Below are 16,235 nucleotides of genomic sequence, written 5' to 3' on the forward strand. Positions count from 1 at the left end.
TACCAGCAGGCAATTCCTTTCCCACCTCCCATTATTCTTCCAAGATGACAAGCAGTGTCATCTGCCGATTTTTTTTATATGGGAGGTTGGAGTTCATTTGAGCCAGAAAATAAATTCACCAAATTCTGCCGGATACACTTGTATTATCCCACTGTTTTTTTGTTTTGTTTTTTTAAACTTCCTACTACTCACCCACAGGTTATCATCGAGGACAGATGACTTTTTGAGTCTCACCACCTTCTCTGTCCCAACAGTAAAGATCCTTTCTCCAGTGTGGAGGAGAAAACTCTTTTCACCGTTTTCTGTTTTCCTCAATATCCTCAATTTAACCAGGAGGTGGACAACCCTTGAAATCCAGATCGACAGTTCCATGAGCAACCAACCACATCAGACAATTGCCATTTCCCCACCCCCTGATCAGATTTCTAGCTTCATAATTTCACAGAACCTTGATGTTTCAGGGATGAAAGAAGGTACCTCAGAGCCTCCTAGTCCAATGCAAGCAAAAAGCAATAGTGGCTATAAACATTTTGCCATGGTGATCAAAAAACCTCCAATGAGGAGCCCATCTTCTGAAGGCTGTGCTGAACCCTTTGAAATCTGTTCTCCCCAAACTAAAGTCGGACTCTTCCTACTTTTTCTTTACTGCAAATGTGATCACTTCTACATCAAAGCTCCCACCTTTTCGACCTCCTTGCTAAATCAGACAGAATTCCACTTTAAAGTCAAGAAACTACTTTGACAGAGGGGTTTCTAGATCATCACCAGAAAGTTTCTAGATCATCGAAGCCCGATTCTCCCATCACTACACTAACACACAGAAGATGGTCAGAGCATGGACGGCCCTGACTGATTTCACTATATTCTCTTCACCCGCTGGGGTTCTGACCCACTTTTTGGTCCAATTCCATAGAGGACCTTCTGCCCTCTGGCCCTGTCTCCACCTTGGTTGTTTCACTTTTGGAATTCCTAGCTCTCCTCTGGGCTCATCCTAGTATCACTTCTTCCCTAGGATTTGTGTGTGTGTGTGTGCAATTTCTTCCCAGTGGAAAGCAAACCCCTTGAGGACAGATACTGTTTTGTCTTTGTGTCTCTTTTGCAGAGTACACTGTAGGCATTAAGTAGATGCTTGAATTGCCAAAGCAAGGGTTGGGAGGGTATACCTTTGTCCTGGGGGTGAAACACACCCTTCCCCAAGTTTATCTCCCAAATCCCTATTTCTACAATCATTCTTTTTCCCAACCCACCACCCACACACCTGAACCAACCCGTGGCTTCTCCAATAAGGCCCATCCCTCTGGCGCTATGGCCCAATCAGCACTGAGTGACTGGCTGATGTCCCCCAATAGCTGCCAGGTTTTGACCCTAATCCAGAGCCACAGGAAGGCACGGGGCCTAGCCTGAGCTGAGGGCCGGGCAGAAGTCGGTTTGTGCAAACTCAGGACCACGGGATGAATCTGGCAGATCCCACCCCTCCCCTTTCAGCCGTCTAAGCCAGTGAACTCTCTTCCCTGAGCCCTCGGCTCTACAGGACCAGCCTCCCTGCCCACAAGGCGCTGGGCACCATGGGAAAATCTGCAATCACCGCAGTCCGTCCCTCGAATGGCAAGCAGGGTGCGGTCCTGGCCCTGAGCAGTCCCCGGGGCCGGGAGGCGCTCCTGTGCCCTCTTCCCTCCCTGGTCCTTAGTCCCCGTTTCCTGGTCTGCCCGACACCACACATCTCGGCGCTCTCCCAAGGCGCGCCCTCTTGGTCCTTGGCGGAGGTGCTGGAGGGGGAGAGTCCAGCAAAGGGCTCACTCGGTGTGCAATCCTGGCCCTTGCTTCTAAGCACAGAGCGGGCACTAGCGGGGCCGGGCCAAGCCAGGGGCGGGCACAGCGGGGGACCAACGCCGGACCACAGGCAAAGGTGAGGGCCCGCGGGGGCGGGGGGGACCGCGGGGGCGGGGGGGGGTTCCACGGCGCGGCGGGCGCGCAGATCCACCGTTTCTTCTTTTATTCTGCTGCCCGGCAAGGGGGAAGTACAAAAATGGGGTTGGGGGGCGTGCTCCTGGGAAATGGGCCCCCCCTCATGTCCGCGCTCTGGACAGCAGGTAGGACAGGAAGAAGAAGAGGATGATGAGTCCCACAGACACGCAGAGCAGCAGCCGCCGGTTGTCCCGGCCCGAGCGGCTCAGACTGGAGAAGCGCTTCACGCTCCCGCTCAGCAGGCTGGTCACGCTGGACAAGTCCGAGTCCTGGGACAGAGGGGGGTTGGGCGGTTGGGTGCGGGCGCGCGTGGGCGGCCCGCTCCCCACCCCCACGCGCACGCGCGGCCCTCACCATGCCGTCCAGGTAGCGGTTCTGCTCGTCCGCATCCCGGTCCATGTCCAGGGCCAGCTGGGGGGAGGGGCAGAGCGACGCTCAGACGGCGCTGCCTTTCCCCCCATCCCTCCCCCCCCCCGGGGCCGCCCCCTCCCACACCGCCCTGCGGACACGCACGGCCTTGAGGCGCGTGACCTTGGCCGCTAGCCCATCCGCCAGACGCCGGTTCTCGCCGTCCAGGAGCGTGTCCGTGTCAGTGTCCGCGGCGGCTGCGCCGGCCCCCGGGCCTGGGCCTGCGCGGAGGAGGAGGGGACAGGGATCAGGAGGGGTCGGGGAGGAGGGAAAGAGGGGGGCCCTGGCCCCGCCCCCTCCGCCCCCTCCCCCCCTGCGCCACCCCCGCCTCACCCCGGGCCCAGCTCGCCATAGTTGCCACCTCCCGGTGTCGCCGGAGCCGGAAGCAGCGCGAGGCGCGTGCGTACGTGCGGGATGTGACCGACTGCGCAAGCGCTTCAGGAGCCGAGACTTAAGAGTCCCTCCCCTTAGCTTCCGGTCCGCTGTGATTTCTTTCCCCTGCTGGGGGGGTGGGGTGGGGGGTGGATTACGGCCGGCCGAGGCTGGACCGAGAGGGAGGGGTCATCTGCCTTCGCCCGACCACGGGCCCGCCCTCGGGAAGCGCACAGCTCTGGGGGAGACGAGTGCCGAGAGTTAGGGAAACTCAACACAGCGTCGTTGGTTAGAGAGGGCGGGAGGACTGCCAGGAGGAGGGAGGGACTGGAAGGAAGCCCGGGAGCCGCGGCCCCCCGCACGCCCGCGCGTATACCCCCCCACACCCACCACCTCGCACACACGTACACGCTCTGCTCACACCCCCCTCAGCCACCTCTCTCTAGGCCCCATTCTCGCCTCCCTGACGTCAGCACCTGCTCCCTCCCTCCCACTCTCTCGGCCCTTTCGAACGCATTTTCGCGCGGTTCACGCGGCAGAGATCTTGGAGGTCTGCCATTTGCTTCTCCAGACTATTGTACAGTTGAGGAAACTGAGGCCGGTGCCCTATGGCGCCCCCTAGTGGCTCTTATCACCCCAAGTCCCTAAGCTTCAGCCTCTCCCTGCCTAGGGGGTCCTCCTCTGCTGCCCCCCGCCTTGCTCCATTCATCTCCCCCCCCCCCGCCGCGGACACTGCCCCGCCCCCCCCCCCCCCCCATCATTTTTCTCCGGCTTCTGGTCCTGACCAGTGACCGCTGAACTGCCGAGTCCTGTTGCCCACCCTGTCCTTCTGAGTCCCCTCCTCTCTCCAAATTTTCTTTCCCTCCCCTCTGTCTCCTCTCCCCAATTTCCCTTCTCCCTTTCCCCCTTTTTTCTTCCTCTTCCCTCTCTCCCTCCCTTCTCTCCCCCAGTTCTCCCTCTCTGAACCAAGGATGTGGGGGCCTTCCCATGCCCCCCTCCCCATATTACTGGACCACAGCTCACTTTGCACACCTTGCCCTTGCAGTGAGGCAGGCAGCCGTGGGAAAACCTGGGCCTGTCCCTCACCCACCTTGTCCTAGACACCACACACACACCGTTCAGATCTGGAGCCAAAGAGCTGAGCCCAGTGCCTAGCACTCAGTAGGCGCTAAATAAATGTTTATTGACTATTGAGAGAATGGGTTTCCACTGAGATCTCGAAGTCAGGGCTTACAGGAAGGGGGTGACGCATGAGCCTGGGTCCTGTCTCCACCTGCTCTCAAAGAGCATCCTGTGGGGAAGAGAGTGTTGGGAAGGGAGCAGCCCCTCCTCCTCCACTGCCCAATGCCTGTTGGGAACCTGGGGCCCCAGTTGGGGGGGGGGGGAGGGAAGCTGCAAGGAGACTCTGTAGTCTACAGGGAGTCCATGGGGAACAGGGGTGGTTGGTCACTTTGGAGAGGGGACAGACAGAGGAGGGAGGGAAAGAGACAGATAGATCGCATGGCCCCAGGGAAGGAGTCCATGAGTCCCCTTCCCACTCCCCCACCTGCTTCCATCAGCCCCAGCGCAGAGATAGACCTAACATCCCAAAATCAGCATGTAAGACAAGGGATAAAAGGAGGACTTATCTATGGGGGCAGCCAGAAGCAGCAAGGGGTCAGGGTTATGATTGTTAGTCTGCCCCATCTCCTCCCCCCTCCAGAAGCACTAGGGGGTCCATGGTCAGGGTCATTAGTCAGCCTGCCTCAGTCTCCTCCCAGAAGCAGCAGGGAGTCCAGTGTCAGGGTCATTAGTGGATCTGCCTCATCTCCCCCCCAGAAGCACTAGGGGGTCTAGAGTCAGGGTCATTAAGCGGCCTGTGTCTCCCCCTCCCCAGAAGCAGCAAGGGGTCCAGGTCAGGGTCATTAATTGGCCTGTCTCCCCCCCACCCCGAAGCAGCAGGAAATCCAGTGCCCCATCTCCCAGAAGCTGTAGGGGGTCAGTCATTACTTGGCCTGCCCCGCCCCCACCCCCTACCTGACTGGTCTCTCTTTGCATCAGGTCCTGGATCTCCTTGGTCCAGCCCAGGGCCTTCACCAGCCTCTCCACACCCCCAATGATATCGCCCAGCTGGGCCACGTCATTATGGCGGGGCCGCCAGGCGAAGGGTCCCACCAGCTCGCGATTGATCAGCACCCGGGGCACAGACCTCCTGGAGGCTTCCGACAGGCTGGCAAAGGGCTCCACCTGCAATAGTGACCAAGGTGCTTGCTGGACTCTCTCTGGGGGTCGTAGCAAACTCCTCTAATCTCAACAGCTTAGATGAAAAGTAGGAATGTTTACAGAAAGAGATGTCTTTTTTAGAAGAACTAGAAACGCAGCATTTAAATGGCCCAATGTCAGACAAAGAAATCAAGTAAGCCAAAAATAAATGTCCAAAGATGAGGTGGAGAAGAAAGGAGAATCTAGGACAAAGAAGTTTTAAAAGTTAGAATATACATAATAACTATAACAATGTGAGTGAAAAGAACCACCACCACCACCAAAAAAAAAAAAAAAAATCAAAGCCAAATGCCAAGTGTTGGTCTGACTGTGCCGGACTCTTGTGCTTAGGAAACGACAAGCAGGATGATGTCAGAGAAATCTGGTGAGACTCACAGGGACCAATGCAGAGCGAAGGGAGCAGAACGAGGGCAAGGTTGCCCGCAGTAACAGCACTTTACAACAAGGATCAACTACTCTGATGGAGCACGATCCAAGACAATTCTGAAGGCCCTGGGACGAGAAACGCTCCCCCCCCCTCCGGAGAACAGGCAGACTGTGAGCACACAGGGTGAGCAGATGTTTTTCCCTTTATTTTTCTCATTTTCCCCCCTAAACATGGTTAATAAGAAACTGTTATGTATGACTTCCCACTGTATAACTGATATCATATAGTTTGCCTAAGTCTTAAGGGGAAGAGAAAGGAACTCAAAATTTTTAAACATGAATGAAAAAAATGAAAAATTGAGAATCAATTTTTAAAAGGGAAAAAAATGAACACTGCAAAATCCTCAGTTCCAAACTGGATCCCCAAGATGAGGTAGGATCTGCCTCCCTGTCTTCTCCTCCTACAGCCCCTAGTAAGAAAAGGTCCTAACATCAAAGCAGAGGTTCCCAGGCCTTAATTCCAATTTCTCTTTCTCCCCAGCCAACCCTCGGCCTGTTGTGGCTGAGGCACTTTTAAAATTCTGGACGCTGGAAATGCTTGGTAGAAGAAGCTGGGGAAAGGGCCGGTGCTTTCTTGGGAACCCACCTCCCTCCCTGGGGGGACAGAACAACTGCTGCCGTTGGCCTCAAGGGGGGAACAGGGGGCCCCTTCCATCTCCTCTGCTCAAGCTCAATCCTCCTTTTCCTTCTCTTTTCACCTGATGGTCCTTTTCTTTCCAGGTCTCTTCTGGGAGTTCTGACTCCGTCCTCTCCACATACAGATGCATACAGTCATCAACTACTTAAAACAGAACTGGAGAGTCCTTGTACCTGTCTGTCTCACCTGTCTCCTCCTCTGATAGATGCATCAAGGTTAAGGAGGACGAGGCTCTTAGTGATCCAGACCAGAATATTAAACCTCTTATCTTTTTTGCTCAAGACAATGATCCAAGACAATGCCAAAGGATTCCTGGTGGAAAATGCTGTCTGCCTCCAAAGAGTACTAAGGAACTCTGAGTAAGACAGAAGCACTTTTTTCCCTCTTTCTCTACTCTTCTTGGTTTTTTTTTTTTTTTTTTTTAATCTTTCTTTTACAACACGGCTAATGTGGAAATATTGTACGACAGAACACATACCTATAATTGATACAAGTTGCTTCCCTTCTTGAGGAGAGGAAAGGGGTAGAGGGAGGGAGAGAATTTAGAACTCAAAATTTTTAAAGATGGATGTCAAAAATTTTTCACATGGTAACTGGAAAATTTTTAATGAAATAAATAAAAATATATTGGAAGAAAAATTATCTTTTTTAAATGAGTAAGAAAGATGGAGATGGAAGCAAGGCAGGATTATTCCCCAAGAAGTTGTCTAGGAGCCAAAGTACTTGAGAGACGCACGGGGAGAAAGGAAAGGGATGTGAGAGTCCCATGGACCAAAGTGGATAATGAGTTTGGTGATCGGAAGGGAAAGGGTTGGAGAATTCTCTGTCCACCTACGCCTTCTAGATTGACCTTGGAACCCATTTCATCCTTCCTTGAATCCTCTTTCGGTCCAGGACCCCTCTGTCCTCCCATTTCCCAGACTCCTCTAACTCATTCCCCCTTGCTTACCCAAATAGCACTGCAGGTTTCCTCATGCCTCTCTCGGGCTCTCCCCACTGCAATGCCAGGCCCTGGCCTACGCCCAAGACAAAGAACTCTCAAAGGCCTCACAGAGAGACAGATATAGATATATGTACACAGAGAAATATCCAAGCTTTCCAATTCTGTGAGGTTCCACTGAACCCCAGTAACAAGAGATTGTTGAGAGAGGGGCCTGAGGGAGGGGGACAAGCCTCTGCCTTCAACAGGAACAGGGAAGTCTGAAAGTGAGGAGAGTCTGGGGAGGAAGGTGGAGAGGCCATTTTGGATATGTCACTCCAGATGGCCAAGGCAATGGACAGAACTGGAGCTCAGCAGAAATATCTACAAATCTGGGTGATCCCTGAACCCATGTGGGCTGGAGAACTTGAGGAGGGTCCAGAAAACAGGGCCCCAGATTGCCTTGGGACCCCACATTTGCAGGACATAACTCTTAGGTTTGCAATCTGACTCCATTATTCTGAGTAAGAAGGCTCAGCAAAGGAGACTGAGAAACAGACCGACGGGTGGGAGGGTTGCCAGGTATCTGCTCTATTGGACCAGGGCGAACAAGAGAAACCTTTTTCACCCTCTGGCCAATGATGACCAGCCTACTGTCCTGCGGTCATGGCGGGCCTAGTTCCCGTCAGTCTCCTGGTAACTGATCGGGTTTTGGCCTCTGATGATGGAGGCCCCAGGAGGTCCAAACTCTTCCGAGGGCAGCCAAACTGGGGATTCCTCTCCCCAGTTTTTCATCCCTTCTTTTCCATGGTCCCCCTACTCTAGGACCTTGCATTTGATATCCTACAAATTGGACAGTGCATGTGTTCTCCCCCCCCCATCTCCCCCATCCTGAATCCCCATTACCCCAAGGGGCTCCAGACCTCCAGAGAGGTCCCAATGATGATGAGCAGATCTGCCATGGGGAAATCTGCCATATGCAGGAAGAACCTCTGTGGGAGCTGTTCCCCAAAGAAGATGATGTCGGGCTTGATGACTCCCATGCAGATGGGGCAGCGGGGTATTCTGTCTGCCATCACATCCACCTGAAAGAAAACTCAGCGAGAGAGGAGTCAGCGTGGCCAGATCCGGCAGTCCGTTCTACACCGACCCCCATCAGAAGCGCCCAGGGCCTGCCGCGAGACACGAGATGGTCAGTCAGAGGCTGCTTGTGGATGGCCGCTCACGGGGAGCCCTTTTTGCTTGGTGACCATGGTCTCCCAGACTGTGTCCCTTCCCCACCAGCCCCAGGCTGTGAGAAATCCCCTTCCCCGGGAGCCCCTTTGGGGGAGGCAGTCATTGGCAAGCACGCCTTGTGGCTGGCAGGGCAGATGAGAAGCTTAAAGGTTGGTGAGAGGCACTGTGGGCATGTCCGTCCTGAGGTCGGCCCAGGGCAAGAGGGAAGGAAGCCGATCTCTGGGAGGCTGGCTGACGGGGAAGGCGCACAAGTTTGGAAGCTGGCAGGTGCCGAGGATGATCCCAGATTCCCCCATGACTTTCCCGATTTCTGTTTCCGTGCTCAGGGGGACGTCTTGGCTGCAGTCTGATTCACCCCTCCAGTGCCGGACTCCCTGCTGTGGCTTTAGCTCCTGGCCGATGAGCCCTCCCAGCCCACCTACAGCAGCTTATCCTGAGACGCCTTTGGTCCAGTGGGCTCAAGGCTGCCCGACTTGGGCCGTTCCCCTCCGAGGGAATGCCCAGCACCCAGAGCCATCTTCGCCCCTCTTCCTTAGCCCCAACCCTGGAAGCCCTGAAGTCACTCACCCGAAATTCCTCCCCAGAGAACGACTGCCGGCAGATGGTGCAGGTGGCCGAGGCAAAGGTGCCATGGGCTTCCACCAGCTTGGTGGCGGGGATGCCAGCCGCTGCAATCCAAACATAAAGAGGAGGGGCAGGGAGTCTGTGCCCACGCAGAGCCCAGGGCCACCACGGCCTCCTCAAGCTCTGGCTTCATTGGCCAGAAGGGCCGCGTCACACCAGATACTCTGCTATGGAGGGAGCCCTCAGTGTCCCCAAGGGACTGACATGGGCCACCCAGAGAAGGAATGAGATCCAGCAACAAAAGGCAGAGGGAATCCGGTCTCCCCCCACTGTCATTCCCCAGAAAGTAAACAAAGAGAGGGCACCCAAGGGCCTGGAAGAAGAGGGGTGTCAGCCCAGGCAGAAGGAGATGAAAGGGTGAGTCTGGGGACTACTCATGGGAACAGAAGCGTGGAGCCACAAGGATGACAAGGGCACTGTTCTCTCTTGCAGAAATGATACATGGAGATTTTTAGGGACTTGGGGAAAACTCCATTTTGGTTACATCCAAGATGGAAGGAAGAAGAGGAAAGCTGCAGGGAGACCGAAAGCCCCCAAGCAGGCTAGGTACTGGGGCCAAAGAATGGACAAGACAGAGTGGAGTAGACTGGCAGTGGGCAGGACCCAGTGCAGCCCAAGCTGCCTCCAGAACATCCAGGCAGAGAGTCCAGAAGGCAAATGGTGAGGAAGGAGACAGTTATGGAGTTGGGATAATTGCAAGGGGGCAAGGAAGGGGCGGCTGCAGGAGCAATGGAGGAGGGGGAAAAATGGAGGACTTGGCTGGGGGAGATGAGCAGACTGGAGGGTCCCCTGACTTCCCTCACAGGATCTCGAGGCCCAGAAGCCATCTTCACTGGCGATTTCACTGACAGTTGGTCCAAGTCCCAAAGGCTGTCTGGGGATATTTCCATTTTTCCTAGCATCCCTGAGAAAGGAGCAGGACCTAGCTTCTGGAGTTTCCCCCTCTCCCTGCTCCCATTAACCACTCACTCTTCCTGTTCTTCAGCCACAAACAGAAAACCATCATCATCTCGGGAAAACAAATAAAGGAATGAAAAAGCCGATTGGTCTCCCAGTCTGTAACATAGAAGAGGGCCGGGGAGGGCCAGCTGGCCATCGGGCTCACCTCTCTCCAGCCCGTCGATGTTCTGTGTGTAGAGCCGCAGCAGCAGCCCCTTGTCATGAAGCAGGCGCAGGAAGTAATGGGCCAGGTTGGGCCTGTAGTTGCCAGGGTAGAGCTCCTTGGCCAGAGCAAAGAAGGGTTTGGGGTTGTGAAAGAAGAAGTCCAGTTCAAATATGGCTTCTGGGTAGGGAAGATCGTACTGCTCCAGATTGCTGTAGAGGCCACTCCCTGGAGACCTGAGGAGGGAAACTGCCTCAGGCTCCCAGAGCCAGTCTTCACCCAGGAAGGAGCAAAGGCCCGAGAGCCTAAGGGCCTTACCTGAAGTCTGGGATGCCACTGGGGGTGCTGATCCCGGCGCCCACCATGACCACCACCCTCTGGCAGGCTTTGGTCTGAATCAGTTCAGCAATGTCCTGTAAGGACAGCTTCTCTCCGCCATGGCCGTCACCAGCTCCACTGCCTCCAAAGATGCCCGAGAAAAGGCAGTCCCGCTTCTTCCCCAGGAAGCTGCGGGCCACAAAGCAAGGAGAGCTGCACTCAAGCGCCCCCCAACTCCAAGAGAGGCCGGCCCTCGCCTGGCCCTCCCTGGATGCTGCACATGTAGAAGAACCTCCTTGGAGGGCGGTTGGGTAACCATGGCATTCCAGCTACCTCCTTCAAGGCTGCCTCGGGCCTGTGCAACCCCTGTAAGCTACCTGTAGGTAGTCAATGTATTCATCAACTAGCCCCTGCACCCTAACTAAGGACATCCTAAAAGAACAATAAAGCCCCGGATACAGAGCTGCAGAGTCCAGGGAAACAAATCCCCCACCTTGGCCATATATGAAAATGTGTATATCTTTGTGCATTTTAGGTTCAACTGTCAGAAGAGCAAGTTATGTCAACTTTTGGTGGGGGAAGGAGGGACTCATGATTTATCATTATGTTGATCAGGTCTAACATCTTTCAAAACTGCTTTCTATAATGCTGTAATTACATAAATAGTTCTCCTAGCTCGGCGCACTTCATTTTATATCAGTTTATAACTGTGCCACAATCTGTATAGCAATTCCCCACGGGAGAACATTAGCTTAGTGTCCAGTTTGGGGGGGACTATGAAAAGAGCCGCTATGCTTTTGTAACATAGGTCCTTTCCCTCAATTCTTCGGGGTACAGGACTAGGAGTGGCATAGCTGGGAGAGGATGTATGAATATTTTGGTAATTTTTGTCCCATACTTAAAAATTGCTTTCCAAGATGGCTGGGCCAGTTCATAGCTCTGTCAGCAGGACAACAGGAGTTTCTTCCAGCCCCTCCAGCTTGGATCACTTCCATTATTTATCATCCTTGCTGCTTTATTTTGCCTTTTTAAATTATTTATTTTTCCATACAGTTGTTAACTTAAGATTTCTTCCTTCCTGTTCATATCATTTGACCATTTATCTACTGAGAAATGCCTTAGTTTTACCAAATTTTAATCAGTTCTTTATATAGCAAGGATGCAATTCTTAAGAGAAAAAGTTGCTTAACACCCCCCCCCCCAATTTGTTTCCTTTCTGATTTTTACATTAGATTTACTTAGGCTAAAACTTATTAATTCAATTTGATCAAGTGACCATTTTATTTTGTGAGTTTTTCCAGTACTTGATTAGTAATATCCACAGATCTGAAAGGAAATTCTTCCTTGCTCCAATCTGTTTATAATATAGCCAATTGACCTTTCATGTGGAAGTCACGTATCCATTTGGAACTTATTTTCACATATTGTGTGAGTTGTTGGTTTAACCCTAATTTCTGCCACTGCTATCAAATTTTTGCAGAGTTTTTTGTCAAATAGTGAGTCTCTCTTGCAGTAACTGGGGTCTTTGGAGTCATCAAACACTAAGCTGCTGTTTCAAATCTGTATGTGGTATACCAACTGACCTCTTAAAAAAAAAAATAAACAAAAACCAAGTCATTTTAACAATCATTGCTTTGTAGTACAATTTAAGGTCTGGTAGAGATGCTGTGTTCCTTCCCAATTTTCCCACTATTACCGCTGAGATTCTTTATCATTGATTCCTCTCTACAATTTATTGCTGTTGTTTTGGTAATCTGATTGGTGTTGAAGTAAGTTAATTCAGGTAGCATTTTCATATTTATAATATTTGTTCAACCTACCTATAAGCAAATAAATTTCTTTTCAATTGTTTAGTGTTGCTTTTATTTCCACAAAATGTTTTATAGCTGAATTTATATATAGCTCCTGATTAAATCTTGAGAGATATACCTTCAAATAATTTATGCCTTCTACAGCTGTTTTGAATGGAATGTCTCTTTGTAACTCTTGTTGGGTTTGATTGTTTATATACAGAAATAATGAGGATTTTATGGATTTTAATTTATATCCTGAATTTCTGCTAGTTATTGCTTCAATTCTTTTTTTTTCTCATCTTTACAGAATCTTTATCCAAATTTGTTTTCAGATCCACATTCTTTCGAGTGCTTTACCCTTGCCCCACTGAGAAAGGAAGAATAATAAACTCCATTACAAACATTGTTTCATAGTTAAACATAATGTCCGTGTTCAAAAGAAAAACTACAACAGGTCCATTATCTCTCAACTTTATAACAAATATAATGGAGGGGAAATAATACTTGTGTGCCTGGTTGTGTGTATACATATACATATACATACACACACATATATATTTGAATAAGAATTTTTATGGTTGATCATAGTTTCTAAATTTTTCAAAGCTGTTTGTCTTTGCAATATCATCATTGTATAAATTGTCCTGATGGCTCTGCTGACTTTACTTTTTATGAATTCATATCCATTTTCCCTGAAAATGGTTTTTCTGAAAGCATCCCCTTCATCATTTCTTATACTACAAATGGTACTGCATCAAATCATATTCTGTAACTTTTTCAATCATTCTTCATTTGATGGCATTCCACATTTCAATTAATCCTTGACTCACTGGGATTCTTTAAGAATATTATCATATCTGGGAGGGGAAAGGTATAATTATTTCCTCTCTGCCAGAGTTTATTCCTTCAATTTCTTTTTCTTGTCTTACTGATAAGGTTAGAGTTAGATGGCATATTGTGTACTAAATGTTAAATAGTAATAATGATAATAGACATTCTTGATTCATCCCTGATCTGATTAGAAAGGTCTCTAGCTTTTCTACATTACATACATTTGCTCTTAGATCTAGATAAATATCAATAACCACGTTAAGGAAAAGTCCACTTCTTATGACTTCCAGTTTTTAATAGAAATGTTGTTAGGATTTTGTCAAAAGCCTTCTCAGCATCTATTGATATATAATTTTATTATTAATAGTTTATTATATTTAAACTCTTCCTTGTGTTGAGTCAACACTGAATAAATCCAACCTGATCATGGTACATAATTTCCTATGCTGTCATAGCCCATTTGCTAATATTTTGTTTCAAATTTTTGCATCAATGTTCATTAGAGATACTGGTCTGTTACTGGTTTGCTTTTGTCTCTCCTTGGTTTAGGTATTAACACCATATAAGGTATGAGAACAAAGTGTTGATAGATGTATACAAAAATTGTACAAACACACAACATATATCCATATATACCTATTTGTTTCTAATGGTAGCCATCATGGGAAGGTGGGAGAGAAAAAGGAGAATAAATTTACATAACATGTATATTTGGAAGGAAAACCAAGCTGAACATGGTAGCTTTGCAGTTTTGTGTGCAATCTTTTTTATTGTACTGTGTTAAGGAAATTCTTATTTTGTTCTGTGAATTTAAAAACAAAATAAACTCTAAAAAGAAAGATATTGGAAGAGTATCTTCTTTTCTTATTATTGCAAAGTTTTGTAGTACCGGATTTAACTGTTCCTTGAACGTTTGATACAATACCCATAGATCCATTTAGTCCTAGAGATTTTTATTGGGAGGTCATGTTCAATTTGTTTTCTGACACTGAGTTGCTAATATAATTAAACATTCAGTTGCTGTTATTTTTCATTTCTAATATGAACAATTTGGTTTCCCTCTCTTTAAGAAAAAAATCATACTAGTATATTTTGCTAATTTTTTTAAACAACCAAGTAATTGGTTTTACCAATTCAATGGTCTTTTGTTTTCAATTTTATTATACTCATTAATTTTCATAATCTGTTTCTTATGAAGGGATGTTTAATTTATTCATTTTTTAAATTGCATGCTCAACTGATTTGTTCTTTCTCTTTATTGATGAAAGTAACAGACATAAATTTTTTCCCTAGAATTGCATTAGGTATGTTCCCCAAGTGCTGTTATTTCATCATTGCAATTTTCTTGAATGAAAATTTTCCATAATTTTTGATATGTTAATTTTTTCAAATTGTTATTTAGCTCCAACAACTTTTTCTCCCTTTAAGAGATCCTTAATGAATCCAATTTCTGATTGCATTGTTATAAAAAAAAAAAAAATTCTATTCAATTTTTAATGGTGTCTACATTAACCATAATTTTATTTAAAATCATGACTGCTACCCCAACTTTTCAAAATTCAACTAAAGTAACACATCATAACTCATTGTAAATCTTGTATTCCGAGGGTGTTTCTTACAACATATTAACATAAATTAATTCACATAATAATGTCTGTTGTTTCCTCCATGGGGGAGGGAGCTATTTTTGCCTGTGTAGACTATGATCAATTCTTTTTACATGACTTCTTGCTCTTTCTTACATGTGGCACTTTTCCAGTGCTTGCAGAAGCACATGCCGTGCAAGCTTCAAGACTCATCAAGAAGCCTAACTCTTATGTTCTCCCTGGTTCCTCAACTGCTAGGACAGCTTGTTAATCTTTTGTACAGAGCTGTTCCCCACCCCCACCCCCAAGAATCTAGAATCAGTCAGAAGCTCCGGGGGGTGCTTGTACTCAGAGCTAGGGGGCCACCTGGGAGAGCCTGGGGTGGGGGGGGTCAGTAAGCAGTGAGAGGGTCCCACACTGTTAGAACTGGGTTTTATTCAGCTGCCTTTGAGAACTGCTCAGCAGCTGCTGCACAAGCTGGACATTTCCTAGGGCATCCACCAGCCACCACTGAGTCACAAATGCGACAAGGGCGTTTTCTCCTGGTGCTGGGCTCTGATGCTCCCAGAACCCCCAAGGCCTTCCCTCAGAGGGCCCTGAGCCAAGATGGGGGATCACCAGCATTCTCCCCTAAATAACCAAGTCTTGGAGCCACAGCCGTAATGAAAGAAATCGCTGGAGCCGCGGCAGCAGCTAACACAGGAAGGTGCCTCTCTGCTGGCACTGGGTACAGCGCGCATTCCCTGGCAACCCCAGGGCCAAGCGAAGCGCGGGCACTCAGCTAGATGGGAGCAAGTGCCCTTCCTGGGTAAAGACCAGGGCACAGACAAAGGAAGCAGGGGTCAAACCTCTCCTTTGATCACAGCACCTTCTAAAAACTGAAAATTCACATGACACCCCCACCCCCAACCAGTGTGAAAGCAGCAGCACAAAAAAGCTTGGAAAAGGATCTCCCACCCCAACTCAAACACAAAATTCAACGTCAAGACATAGGCTGGAAAAATGAGCAAACAGCAAAAAAAAGCTATTAGAATGGAAAAGAAAACCAAGGCATAAACACAGAAAATGACAACAATGTGAATGAAAACAGCTACAACACAAAGAGAAATACTAACTAGATCCAAGCCCATCAAGAATTTCTGGAAGAATTCAAGAAAGTGATAAGAACTAGAGGAGGGGAATTGGGAAAGGAAATTCAAGTGATACAAAAAGAGTATGAAAAAATAACTAGCATCTTGGTAAATGAGGCACAAAAAATGCTAAAGAAAATAACACATATTTAAAAAGCCACAAAATTGGCCTAATGACAAAAAGAAGCAAAAAAAAATTCAAAAGAGAAAAAAATATCTTAAATAGCAGAATAGGTCAAATAGAAAAAAAAAGTACAAAATTTCACTGAAGAAAAAAATTCCTTAAAAATTACAGTTGTGCCAAGTGGAAGCTAATGACTCCATGAAACATCAAGAAACAATAAAATTCAAAAGAATAAAAAATGGAAGAAATTCTGAAATAACGCACTGAAAATAGAACTGACTTAAAAAAAACAGATGGATGGGACATAATTCTTATGTCTTATTGAAATACCTGAAAACTATGATTGAAAAAAAGTACAGACATCATATTTCAAGAAATCATACAGGAAAACTGTCCTGATAAATTAGATCCAGAAAGCAAAATAGAAATTGAAAAAAATCTACTGATCACCTCCTGAGATTACAAAATGAAAGCTCCAGGAATATTATAGCCAAATTCCAGA

At 48.3% G+C, this 16,235-nt stretch overlaps 2 protein-coding genes and 1 long non-coding RNA gene across 11 annotated transcripts in view; 1 reads left to right on the top strand and 2 right to left on the bottom strand.

Annotated features, from left to right (window-relative positions):
• BET1L (Bet1 golgi vesicular membrane trafficking protein like) lies at positions 1 to 2,813 on the bottom strand. The gene is made up of 4 exons (XM_031942765.1): positions 2,707 to 2,813; positions 2,479 to 2,594; positions 2,320 to 2,376; positions 1 to 2,234 (listed from the first exon to the last, which is right to left on the bottom strand). Exons 1-4 carry the CDS (start codon positions 2,723 to 2,725, stop codon positions 2,067 to 2,069), a joined length of 360 nt encoding a protein of 119 aa, XP_031798625.1. The 5' UTR covers positions 2,726 to 2,813; the 3' UTR covers positions 1 to 2,066.
• Positions 1,604 to 6,460, top strand: LOC116419964. Its single transcript, XR_004230288.1, has 3 exons — positions 1,604 to 1,906; positions 5,338 to 5,557; positions 6,154 to 6,460. It is a non-coding gene; the product is annotated as an uncharacterized LOC116419964 (long non-coding RNA).
• The window catches only part of SIRT3 (sirtuin 3), a 17,121-nt gene continuing 4,770 nt past the window's right edge, over positions 3,885 to 16,235 (bottom strand). For 4 of the 9 annotated variants that reach the window (XM_031942757.1, XM_031942756.1, XM_012552912.3 and 1 more), the window contains 6 exons: positions 10,270 to 10,458; positions 9,955 to 10,187; positions 8,793 to 8,893; positions 7,913 to 8,074; positions 4,762 to 4,971; positions 3,885 to 4,036 (listed from right to left, as the gene is read on the bottom strand). In XM_031942757.1, coding sequence (XP_031798617.1) covers positions 4,025 to 4,036; positions 4,762 to 4,971; positions 7,913 to 8,074; positions 8,793 to 8,893; positions 9,955 to 10,187; positions 10,270 to 10,458 — 907 coding nt within the window. In that variant the 3' untranslated portion in view covers positions 3,885 to 4,024. The other 5 variants (XR_004230286.1, XM_031942761.1, XM_031942762.1 and 2 more) reach the window with 5 other exon arrangements.

The sequence above is a fragment of the Sarcophilus harrisii genome, chromosome 6 (genome assembly GCF_902635505.1).
Source record: "Sarcophilus harrisii chromosome 6, mSarHar1.11, whole genome shotgun sequence".
NCBI classification, from domain to species: domain Eukaryota; kingdom Metazoa; phylum Chordata; class Mammalia; order Dasyuromorphia; family Dasyuridae; genus Sarcophilus; species Sarcophilus harrisii.

Coding starts and splice junctions, on each gene's coding strand:
- BET1L (XM_031942765.1), bottom strand. Junction 2,377..2,478: donor AGGTCACGCGCCTCAAGGCC/GTGCGTGTCCGC, acceptor CCCTCCCCCCAG/CTGGCCCTGGACATGGACCG. Junction 2,235..2,319: donor ACCGCTACCTGGACGGCATG/GTGAGGGCCGCG, acceptor CCTCTGTCCCAG/GACTCGGACTTGTCCAGCGT.